General features: G+C 34.7%; 1 protein-coding gene across 2 annotated transcripts; it reads left to right on the forward strand.

The window, feature by feature from the left end:
* Window positions 1–2,421: 2,421 nt before the first annotated feature.
* On the forward strand, window positions 2,422–9,844 carry LOC123696023 (zinc finger protein 345-like). 2 transcript variants are annotated; one of them, XM_045642010.1, is made up of 17 exons: window positions 2,422–2,667; window positions 3,163–3,421; window positions 3,502–3,573; window positions 3,845–4,017; window positions 4,211–4,298; window positions 4,520–4,739; window positions 4,876–4,955; window positions 5,317–5,550; window positions 6,163–6,313; window positions 6,640–6,802; window positions 7,097–7,237; window positions 7,357–7,433; window positions 7,525–7,662; window positions 8,264–8,371; window positions 8,558–8,673; window positions 8,801–9,040; window positions 9,361–9,844. In XM_045642010.1, exons 2-17 carry the CDS (start codon window positions 3,374–3,376, stop codon window positions 9,616–9,618), a joined length of 2,307 nt encoding a protein of 768 aa, XP_045497966.1. In that variant the 5' UTR covers window positions 2,422–2,667; window positions 3,163–3,373; the 3' UTR covers window positions 9,619–9,844. The 2 variants fall into 2 exon arrangements, with proteins under 2 accessions (XP_045497966.1, XP_045497967.1); XM_045642011.1 differs by lacking the exon at window positions 3,502–3,573.
* The last annotated feature ends 2,399 nt before the right edge of the window (window positions 9,845–12,243 follow it).

A 12,243-nucleotide genomic window follows, 5' to 3' on the forward strand; every position in this document is an offset into this window, starting at 1 on the left:
TATCTGCACTGTCTTCAAACGTAGCGCGCCGGCTATATTTTGTTTGCCTTCCAGCTGGAGGTCTCGGTGCATCAAGTGTTTTTAACGAAATATTTAGAAAATATAAAGTGTATAGTGTTTCTTTTTATTTGTCAGTGTGCTAAAATGACTATTGTATGTTTAGCTACCGGCTATCACTAGTCGAATGGGAGTTTTGGATGAAAACAATGAAAAAATATATTTCCATCGGTAAGTGATTTTCAGCAAATTGATAAATATTTATGTTTTAACCCTATTTGAAAGTTTTATCAAGCGCTTTTTTATAATTATATGTTGTAACTGTAACATTTACCCACTTTATGGGGTTGTGGAATACAAAATAATTAAATAATTTTAAAAAATGTTACAATATTTGGCATTTTGGCATTTTGTTTACCACCGTAGTGATGTAACACATCCAGCGTATATTATCGATTTATGACATAAAATCTATTTCATATTAACGTTGATTTATTTATTTTGTTTCTTATATCAGATTTATATGTAGTTGCTGTTGCAAATAAGATGTAAATTTTCTACAGCAGAAAAATAAAAAATACCACGTGGTTGTTTTATTTGACTTATGTGTTTAGTTTGTTGTTTATTATTTTCTCATTAAGATTATTAATAAATTCATTTTGTTTTAGATTTCCAGAGCTAAATAAAAAATGGGTATAAAACATGAGACGAGTAGATTGGACGCCGTCGAAATTTGCTAGATTGTGTTCACTGCATTTCGAACTCTAGAAGAATTGTGCAATCTTACGCTTACGTTTTTTTTGTTCCTGTACATAATAAATACATTTGAATAAAGAAGGTGAATTTTTATTTGGAATTTTTTTACACATAAGTTACTTGTGTAACTATGTGAAAATTGAACGGTTGATTAAATGACAGTTCTCATAGATGAGAAACTACTACATACTTGATATACATGCGTTTTCAAAGAAAAACCCGCATAGTTCCCATTCCTGTGGGATTTACGGGATCAAAAGTAATTTTTACAAATTTCATTGTAATCGGTTCAGCAGTGAAAGAGAAAGTTATCCATTCTCGCATAATTTCGCATTAATTATATTCGTAGGATTAAACAAATAATGTATTGAACTGAAATTAATTATTAATTTTGTTTTTTATTTTTTTTATTATTTATTATTTCACGAAACCGTAAATGCAAAATGCATCCACGATTTTATCGATTGAATCACATCCCATCACTATCACCTTCTATCTATATAAATACGTACCTATAGTAAAAATGGTGCCATGACTATGTTGAAACGTAGCTTGTAGTCTATAGCTATCTCATTCTTTCATACGACGTTTTCTTTAGATAGAGAGAAACAAATATATGTAAATTGTATACGCTCGATACAAGTACTCTATAGGTTTATTGCTCTGAGGTTAACAGCTTGCATATCTGGCTCTGTGGTTAAGGTGCGTTCCTGTCACAGTTCCTGTGCTGAGTTCTAATTAGAGGCTAGCGAGTGAGCGATTCGCGATTGCGCCGCGACCGCGGCCGATTCGCATCTTATGGTGGGGATGCTCGCTGGACGAAAAATTGGTCGTGCACATCCAGCAACATAATAATAATTATTATTGACGTACGTCAATACTATTCACGGTCGTTTTGCGTCGTGCATCGTGTATGACCTTGGCGGGACGTACGTCCAAATGGACCGTGAATACGGCGCTTTACGTGCATCCGACATCCCGCGCAAGATTCGCCTTTATAGTTACCTAAAACACAGCTCTATGTCCTTTCTCGGGTATCAAAATAATATCTCCATACCAAATTGAATGCAAATTGATTCAGTAGTTTAGGCGTGATTGAGTAACAGACAGACAGAGTTACTTTCACATTTATAATATAAAGTATGGATTAGATGTTTAATTATTCAGGAAATAATTCTCATCAATCATCAATGCGATTAGTTTAATCTTTGTTTAATGATACATTTTCGAATTCTGCCTGCGGCACGGCCGCATTCTCATTCCTACAAGTTCCTACGGGATTTATGCTTGATTTATGGGATAAAAAGTAGCTTAGGTCATATCATATTCAGGGTTTATTGTAATCGGTTCAGTAATATTTGCTTGAGAGAGTAACTAATGTCCATCCATGACCATTCCATCCGTCCATCCTCACAAACATTCCTCAGTGAGGACACCTTTGAAGAATTTGAATTTCCATTGTAATTATAAAATATATCAAGCCATATTAAATTTCAATTGATATTTACTTATTTGACCAAATATTTTATAAATAATAATTTTATAAATAAAAACTGTACAAATGTCTTTTCGTAATTAAGTTTTTTTTCAATACCGATTCGATACAAAAAAAAAATATATTTCTTATCTGTGGTAACTAAAAATCGAGAATATTAAAGACGAGTGAAGACGAGTTTCAAGATAGCCATTTGCTGAAATAACCAAATGTTTCATAAATTTGCCCTATAATTGAGAAAAAAGTGCAGTTTCATCTTTGTCTTCTTTATTTTGTGCGTAAGAATAAATCGAGGGAAATAACCTCACTTCATTTTTGGTTATCTTTTTGTTTTCGTTCCGTACGTACTCAGTTATCAAGTTTTGTGATTGCGTCATGTAAAACTATAGATATATGATTTTATCACCACCAAAAATCAGGTATTGTAAAAGAGAATCACAAATTTTTTAACATAGTCTCATCGAAAATATTTATTATTGTAAATTTTTACTTTGTGTATACTTAACTTAACCTTTTAATTGACAATTATAACCTATGCACTTTCAATTCAAGGCACCATTTTTGTTGCGCCATTTCAATTGATATCGCTGTACGTTGATGGTTATTGAGCAAATATAATTTTAAAAGTAATTTCATTCATTTAACCTATACAGTTATCATAAATACTTAATCTCTTGCTAAGGTTATGTTGATGTTTTGATCTTACATCTAAATCTATTATTGAAATCAGTGACAGAGATAGACTTTATGTTCTACTCATGTCTATTTTTAAGTGCAGCGGATATAACTTTTATAATTACGTTTATGTATTGTATTAATTATTGGCAAAATATATATTTATTGTAAAATTCGATACTTTTTGTATGTAAACAAATAAATATAACCTCAAACATTTTATTCTCTGATTGTTTTAGTTATATCAAATAACATACCATTCTATATAATGAAATCCTATTATTGATTGTAATCATTAACTTTCAATAAATATGACATCTAATTGTTTACTAAGACTGGATTTACTTAAAGTTGGTCTACTCAAATAATTGAAGATCATCCTAATGGCCTTTTAAGCATAAGAGAGAAAGTAATTAAAAATGATTTAGACTGAAATAGAACACTACAATAATGGAAGGAGAAGAATTCCACCTCCGCTGGGAGGAAGCTGATATAAAAGTGAGTTTTTGTTTAAATTGATTATCTGTTGCAACTTTTTATTTTATTATCATATTTTTAGTTACAATTTTATTTTTTAGCCTAATATAGAGGTGACTGAAGAAGTAATATGCGGATTAGAAAATGTCCAAACTGTGCCTTATTCAAATATGGTTTGTTATTCTGTTCTGTTTTATGTTCTGTTAATGTCCCTGGTTGTTATTTATTCATTTTCATTTTCATTTTCATTGCATGCTCAATTTATACTTTAACTATAATTATTTTGCAATGTTCTTGAAAAATGATTGGCTACATTCATGCCTTGCTAATAGCCAATCATAATTTTATACTAAGAATATACATTCATAAATATATTATCTATTAATCAATTTTAATAATGTCATTGGTTTAGTTCATATAATACTTAATAAATATAATTTTTAGACGGCAGAAGAGCTAATTGCCAATGCAGATAATATAGCAGCGGAGAACCTTGTATTCTTATCCCAAGATGTGAATTATACTGAGTCGGCTGAACTAGCAGCTGATCCCAGCGTTGAGTGCGTTACTGAAGAAGTGATCACTGATGATTGGGTGATTAGTGGAGAACAGGAACGGTATGAATATTATCTGGATGTATTAATTGTATATTTAATGTAAATTGTTACGAAATTTCTCTAGATGTTATCTGATTAATCCTGTTAATTTTTTTGTGTAAATTGTTTGAAAAGGAATTAATATATCTTATCTAACTTAACTATATGAAGAATGAAAGAGGAAAGTTATGATATACTGTTCAAATTGTTTCAGAGTGGAAGTGCCTTTAGAACATCTTGCACATCCAGTGCAGAATGTGAAAGTAGAAAATGACCTTGATGTGCCATTACCAACTGATCAGGTAATTTTTATTTCACAAGCAGAACCTATTTTTTGCTTTGTATTTTATTTATTTGATTTTAATAATTATATATTATGCAATATTTCCATTTGATGTTCTGTTTTATACCAAAATGTTTCGCTGTATCTTCCTCACTAAATGAACTAATAGTAGCCTCTTTGATAAATAGCCAATATGTAAAATTAGTATAGATCCAATGTTTTATTAATTACTTTTTTCAGGATGAATACACAGCGATGCGACCATTCCCCTGCGATTTTTGTTCACGGCGGTTTCGAAAGAAAGCAGCTCTTATGAATCACATGGTTGCACATCAAAATGATAGACCGCACGCATGCAACTTGTGCGGCGTAAGATACGTGCGCAAATGTGACCTGATGAACCATCTGAAAGTACACGCTTTTATACCAGAAAATGAGCCTATTGAATATCATAGCAATGGTAAATATTGAATATTATAGAATATTTATTTATTTAGTCTATGTCATTCTGCAAATCAGTGTTTTGATATTTACTTGATTATCGTAAAGCCAAATGAAGAAAAGAATTAAATTCTATATCGGCTATTTTATTCCAGATGAAGAAATACACACTGCCTCTCTTTTAAAGCCAAGAAAGAAAAGAGGCAGACGGAAAAAGAAACCAGATCCTGTAGAAGTAAGATAATGTGCAATATCTAAATCATGAATACAATTCACAAATGAGATTTTTGAATCTTGATCTTTAACTGTAAAACTTATTTCTTCAAACCCATTAGATAAATATGGAAATATTTAACACCAATTAATAAGATAACACAAAATGTACGACATTCTTTATTAATCAGATAAATGAAAGAGGAATAATAAAAAAAAATGTGTTTAAAAATTGACAAAAACATGTTTAACCCATTGAGCACCAAGCGGCACAATCGGACCACGACACAATAGATTTTCTATTGTGTTGGTGATTCCGGGGGCTGAGTTATTACGCTAACAGCTCTTTCTTATTATAGAAATTTCATATCTTGTCTATACAGAACGGCGTGCCGGACGTGCACATGACGTCAGCGCGCACGCAGCAGTGGTCGCGGCGCGGGCGCACTCCCCCCAAGCCTCCCCCATCTCCCCCATCCCCGCCATCCCCCGCGTCCCCCTCCCCGCCACCATCACCGCCACCGCCCCCGCCGCCCACCGACCCGTCAAGGCCCTTCGTTTGCCGGCATTGTGGTATTGGATTCGCGAGGGAGAAAGCGCTGCAGTCGCATGCAAGGGTATGTACAAGCGTGTGAATGTACATAATTATTTTACTAGCTAATTCGTGTTGACAGTTTAGCAAGTACAATAATTTGACCTGGTTTTATGCAAAATTTCCAACAAACGGGTGAAGTTTTCAGAAATGTTTTCTAAGTTCTCATCTATAAAAGTTTTAAATTTCATATTTTACTATGTAGCAATCTGTCAAAATAAAAACATTGAGAAATTAAAGACTTTTTAACGGATTTTAAACGCGATTTAATCATTATATTGCATTATATGTCTCCCCGTGACCACGCTCGCTGTAAAGTGTTCGAAACGTCGGGAAAATAATATAATGATTAAATCGCGTTTAAAATCCGTTAAAAAGTCTTTAATTTCTAAATGTATAATACTCGCGTAAAATCAAACCCTAGAAAATACTATAAAAACATTGTTCAATGTTGCTTGCAAATATATAGTTTGAGCTTGTGTTGGTCTTAGTGGCTTGTTTTGACACTTGATAATTGATATCTTTCGGCCATCTATGTTCAGGGTTATTTTATAATTTTTACTTAACAAAAAAATATCTTATATCTTGTACATAAAACTGATTTCAGCAAAATATAAAACATATTTTCCCCCCGCAGGTACACGGTGGCGATTCGCCCGTGGAATGCAGCGAGTGCGGCGAGCTGTGCTGGTCGCGCGAGGCGCTCGCGTCGCACGCGGCGCAGCGACACCCGCACCTGCCGCATCTACCGCGATCGGCTAAACACGACCCTTATGATGATAACTCGGGTATGTGCATTATGATTAGCTTTTAATTAATTTAAATTTTTGATTGGTAAGACGCAAAAGTTAACATTAGTCCAAGAAAGCTCTTTGTTTATTTTTTTTAATGTGTACAAAGCCACGCTGGGGAAATTTACATAATATGCCAGCTGGTTCATAGTCTGTAATTATTCTTTAACCAAAAAATAAAATATTTTTATAACTCTACAACTTTACTTCTTATTAAAAGTTGTAACATATTAACCTCTCCCACAGACCTCAATAATTGATCACTAGTCACTCATAAAAATAACACCAAAATTAATGATATGTTGTTTTTTGGCAAACAACAGGTGACGACATGGACTTCCGCCTATCCCCACTAGCGCATAGCGGCAGTGAACGTGAGCGCACGGTGTACGACACGGTGCGTGGCCCCGAGCTGTTCTGTCAGGACTGCGGCGTGGCATTCCAGCGCGCTGACCTGCTGCGGCGGCATGTAGCAGCCGCCCACAGGTAAGCAGGCGTATTGTGGACCTTATCATGTATGGTTTAGAATTGAAATTCGTGTGAATTGGATATGTCAGTGATTTGATTGTGTATTTGTTTGGCATCGTTTAGCTCTGATTTAGTATAATCTTTTTTATTACTAAAAAAAATAGACACATGATTAATATTTATAAATTTTTTGGAAATAAATATTGGTTTCGCTTTAACAAAACTGTCCAACAATCAAACATTTTCCATTTATTTACATTTTTAATACGCTATAAATTGACTCCATAACAAACTAACACTCCAAACTTTTAGTTACAAGCGACACGACAGCACAAGCAGTACCTGGGAGCAGGAGCACACGTGCGACGTGTGCGGCGAGAGCTGTCCCGATGCCTTAACGTTATTGGCCCACGCGGAGGGACACGCTGAACGACATCGCCCTAATGCGCCTAGGTAGTGTACAAAACTAAACAAGTGACATTATTATGTAAATAAAATCAGTCACACTGACATTTGTCATAGAAAAGCACTAATAAATTTTGGATATATGTATATATTTTTTTATGTTACAGATTAAAAAGAATGTCCAAAGGTCGCAACACAACTACAGCTTTACTCAATTCAAAACAATTCCCATGCAGAGAATGTGGTAAGTATTTACTCAAAATATGAAAATTAAAATACTCATTTTTACAAAAAGTTGTGATAATGTAAATAAATAAATGCGTATTATATTTTAGGCAAAGTGTTCGGGTCGCGCAGCTCGCAGCAGATCCACATCCGCATCCACACGGGCGAGCGGCCGTACGCGTGTCGCTTCTGTTGGAAAGCGTTCGCCGACGGCGGCACGCTGCGCAAGCACGAGCGGATACACACCGGTACGTTACATCTTTAGTTACATGAATATTTAGAACATAACTAGCTTTCCGCCCGCGGCTTCGCCCGCGTTTTGAAAGAAAAACCCGCATAGTTCCCGTTCCCGTGGGATTGCGTCATTTTCCCGGGATAAAAAGTAGCCTCTGTCCTTTTTCGGGTATCATAATATCTCCATACCAAATTTCATGAAAATTGATTCAGTAGTTTAGGCGTGATTGAGTAACAGACAGACAGACAGAGTTACTTTCGCATTTATAATATTATATAGTATGGATATGGTGATGTGTTACTAGTTTCAGAACGTTGCAGTGGTGATGTGAATGCAACCTTAAAATAAAATTATTGATTATTAATGAGTAGAATATAAAAAATATAACTGCTGTATTTTATGTATTTGAGAAAGACACATCCATTATATACATACATGAAATATTTTATTTTGCAATTTGCATTTTTTACCAAAGCCATAATATATGGAAATAGTAACAAAAGAACAAATTAAAAAAGAATGTAGAAAACTAAACTAGTGAGCTGTTATCAAAATATTAACATAACTAAAAATAATAATGATGTTTTAATCGACTATAATCATATTGTTTGCAGGTGAGAAACCGTACGCGTGTGCAGTGTGCCCGCGTGCGTTCAACCAGCGCGTTGTGTTGCGCGAGCACGTACGCTCTCACCACTCGGCGCCTGACCGACGCGCTAACGGTAATTATTATTTGTTATTGTTATCCAAATATTTTAATTTTGAACTAAATTATATATTTCGAATGATGAATAAATGAAATAATATTTCTATTTAAAATAATGATAGCTAATGATCATTCACTTTTAAGATGCTTTTTGCAATCGATAAAAACATCAATTTTTATTTACAAAAATATTTTATATCAGGCGGGTATCAATATTCGTGCACTGTGTGCGGGAGGCCGATGTTAACAAGCGCAGAGTTGGTGCAGCATCTCATACAGCACTGTGATGAAAATACCGCCTTGAAAAGACAGCCTCAGGTAAATGTAAAACCAGACATTAATTTATTTAAATTGTTTCATATTTTGTTTTTTACAATATGTATGTGTATATATATGTGCTGGCCAGTGGCAACAATGCACAATATTTAATGTATCCCTTTTGCAGTCCGGGCCAAGGAAGTACAAGCGGCGGCGGAAAATAAAGAACGAGCCGGCGCTGTCGCCCGTGGGCGAGTGGGGCGGGTCACGGTCACCGGCGCGGTCACGGTCACGGTCACGGTCACCAGCGTCGCCGCGGTCACCGGCCGCGCCGCCCGCGCGCCGCCGTCGCCGCGCCGCTGCCCCGCCGCCGCGCCGACCGCGCATGATACACACGTCGGAGGAGAGTCGTGCCCGCACTAAGCAGGTATGTGTTTATTGTTGCAGTTGAGTTGAACTACTGATTTATTTAATATTTATACTGTGGCGTAATCGCCCGCCTTCATAGGTCACCGGAGTTCATGTTGTGCCGGCTCCTGCGTAACGCGGGCGCGAGCCGTCTCAGTGCCTAAAATGCCTAAATTCAGAACAAGGCGGCCTTAATTTTACATCCTATCTGTATAGCCTAGCTATCTCTATTTCATCCGTAGGATACATACTGATATTTATTTGTCTCTTTAATATATTGCTATCATTGACCGTGCACATTCACCATTACATCACTCTAACTGCTTACTTTTATTACAGGTCCGGACTCGGCGTCCGCCCCGGCACCCGGCTGACGATCTACGCGCCATAGCGCCGCGCTCCCTCTCCCCCTCCCCCTCCCCGCTGCCCTCTCCCCCCACACCCGCACCCGCCTCCCCGCCATCCCCCTCTCCACCTCCCTCCCCCGCACACTCCCCACAACAGACACACGACGAAGGACCCTTCAAGTGCGAAATGTGTTCGTTAGAATTCCCCCGCAGAGATGCCCTACTCCTGCACGTTCCAGTACACATATGACGAAAACTCGGAATTAGGAACAATAATAGGAAAAGAAAGGCGAGGAGGAAGAAATAGAATTTTTGAGATGCTATAGTTATCGGAGTAGCAATAAAGATAAAGAAGGTTCATTCGAGTGAAACGGGTACGGAATCTCCGTGTATCTTAATTTGCACGTATAGCACGTGAAAAAGACAAACTAATGCTGTTTAATGTTGAGATCAGTGCAATTCGTTAAATTTAGGTATTATATAACTAAAGAAAGATTATATAAGTAAAGAAACTTTTTAAACAATGTGATGCAAATAATATTTTAGAGCTGGCCTCGATATCTTAATTACTTATTAGGTAATAAATATCTATGTGTTAAATGACTTAGGGCCGATTTTTCATTCCTTGGTTAAAATTTATCCGTCCAATAAAGTATTACAAATACATTTTAAAATGTCACCTGTAAGCTGACGTACGTATCCTGAATAGAGACAATTGGAATGAAATGGTAGTTTAATACGTTATTCGATGAATAAGTTGTAACCAAGGATTGAAAAATCAACCCTTAAATGGATGTCTCATGTCTTCACATCATTACGTAAAATCTCACAACTTAATAGGTAATGTTTATCATCAATCCAAAAGGAACTTTATGGAAAGATAAGTCTAGAGTACTTTGTAAATAATAAATATATAATGCTAGTTGTGAATATTCTGTCCTATTAAGACTTAAGACGTCTGGTGTTCAGTCTGTCTGTGTTATATTTTAATGATTGACTGATTATTCGGTTAGTTGTATTATAATTCGTGTGTGACTGTATATAGGGTTTATAATTGTGTATACTGTGTTTTATAAACTATTCGTAATATGTTTGGGGTATTCTGTATTCATTGCTTATTTCTCAATGCATTTGAATATAATGAAATAAGTAAAAAATCATAAATTTTGTTGATATTCAGTTTGAACTCTATTTAAGATATTTTCTGTTATTCTAAATTGAAGTATTTGATAGCTAACAGCATACATAAGGTGATAATGGGGGTATGGACTATAGTAGAACATACTTTTGGGACAATGTTATGAGTTTTATTAATATTAAAATCATCATTATAAATTATATTTGCATAGCCCGACGCGGACGTCATTAAATAAATAAAAATGATGAATGAAGTGAAAAAAAAAATGTAATTACTTTAAAAGTAATATTAAAATCAACAATACATAAGTGATTTATTAATGAATTTTCAGACAATATTCAAAACAAATCTTAATTATTACATTATATTTTAAACATCTAATAATATATTGCATCATGTGACATGGGACTTAGGTATCATTACAATACAATACGTATATAAATTCTTAGTTATTATTTTACAATATTATACATCATATTGTATATTAAAATGATAAAAAAATGTAGCAAATGATCACTGCTGTATTGTGCAATACATTCCCCAAACTTAAATGTATGGTTGTTGTAGCTTAATATGTTTCGTTATTTTGATTATATTTTAGTAAATCATGAATGTATATGATACTAGTTTTATTTTTATTAATATTAAGTTTCACAGTATTTTGAGTTCAAATTTTCTTTTTTTATCATTATTCAAAAAAATGAAATTTTAGCAACTAAATCGTACATTGTTCTGAGGAATTCCATTTCTCATTTATTTTCTGGAAAGAGGTATAATTTGACGTAGCAAAAATGGAATTTGTCATCTCACTTGTACAGAAACACATGTTGTTTATTATTATTTATCCTAATTTCTAGCTGTAACCAAAACTCTAAAACTATAAAACTAATAGCAATAAAATAATTCTTTCATAATATAAATTTAAATAAAACTCTGCTTCTTTTATTTTCTACTAGCTGCGCCTCGCGGTTTTATCCGCGTGCGTGAACGATTTTTCCTTCTAATCCTAGTGTTCTTGTGAGAATATCAGTATAAATCATACACTAAGTTACTCTCTGTCAGTGAAAGTTTTGTCTAAATCGGCCCAGCCGTTCCGGAGATTAACCGGAACAGACAGACAATAAAAAATACTATTTTGGTGTATGTACTGTGTCTACATTAATATAACAAACAGATACTCAAATTTTATTAATTGTATAGGTTTATCCCATATGATAATCGTAGCATAAGCATTTGACAATGAGCTCATAGCTCTCTTATCCTGTGATACACTTTATTTCTCGTGTTTGAAGGAGATTTCGGTTCTAAAATACTGATATGTATCTATTATTTTTTACTTTTTCGTGTTGCAATAGATAACGTGAGTATAGTAATATATTATTCCATTTGGGGTGGGATTGGTCTCCCATTTTTCTGTCTTTCTTTCTATCCGCAGTAAAGAGCAAAATTTTAAGCATTAAAACTAATTTACTAAACAGTACACAGGTGAAGCCACGGCCATGGTATAACTGGACCCGTGGTATCCAGATAAAAAGTAGCCTTTTTACTTACCCAGACTCGATTGTAGGTCCGACTTGAATGCGATCGTTAATATTCCGTCTAAGGATAAATCTAACGCTGCGCATCTCTATGAATGTTAAATCGTGTTTGAGTGTAAAGATTTCATAAATTATAGTTTACACTCGAAACCACTTTGCACTTTGATGATCCTTTTTTAAAATTTAAACGTCAAAAGTA

Source organism: Colias croceus, chromosome 12 (assembly GCF_905220415.1).
Source record: "Colias croceus chromosome 12, ilColCroc2.1".
Lineage (NCBI taxonomy): Eukaryota > Metazoa > Arthropoda > Insecta > Lepidoptera > Pieridae > Colias > Colias croceus.

Coding starts and splice junctions, on each gene's coding strand:
- LOC123696023 (XM_045642010.1), top strand. CDS start 3,374: ATGGAAGGAGAAGAATTCCACCTCCGCTGGGAGGAAGCTGATATAAAA. Junction 6,803..7,096: donor CATGTAGCAGCCGCCCACAG/GTAAGCAGGCGT, acceptor CCAAACTTTTAG/TTACAAGCGACACGACAGCA. Junction 7,238..7,356: donor CATCGCCCTAATGCGCCTAG/GTAGTGTACAAA, acceptor TTTATGTTACAG/ATTAAAAAGAATGTCCAAAG.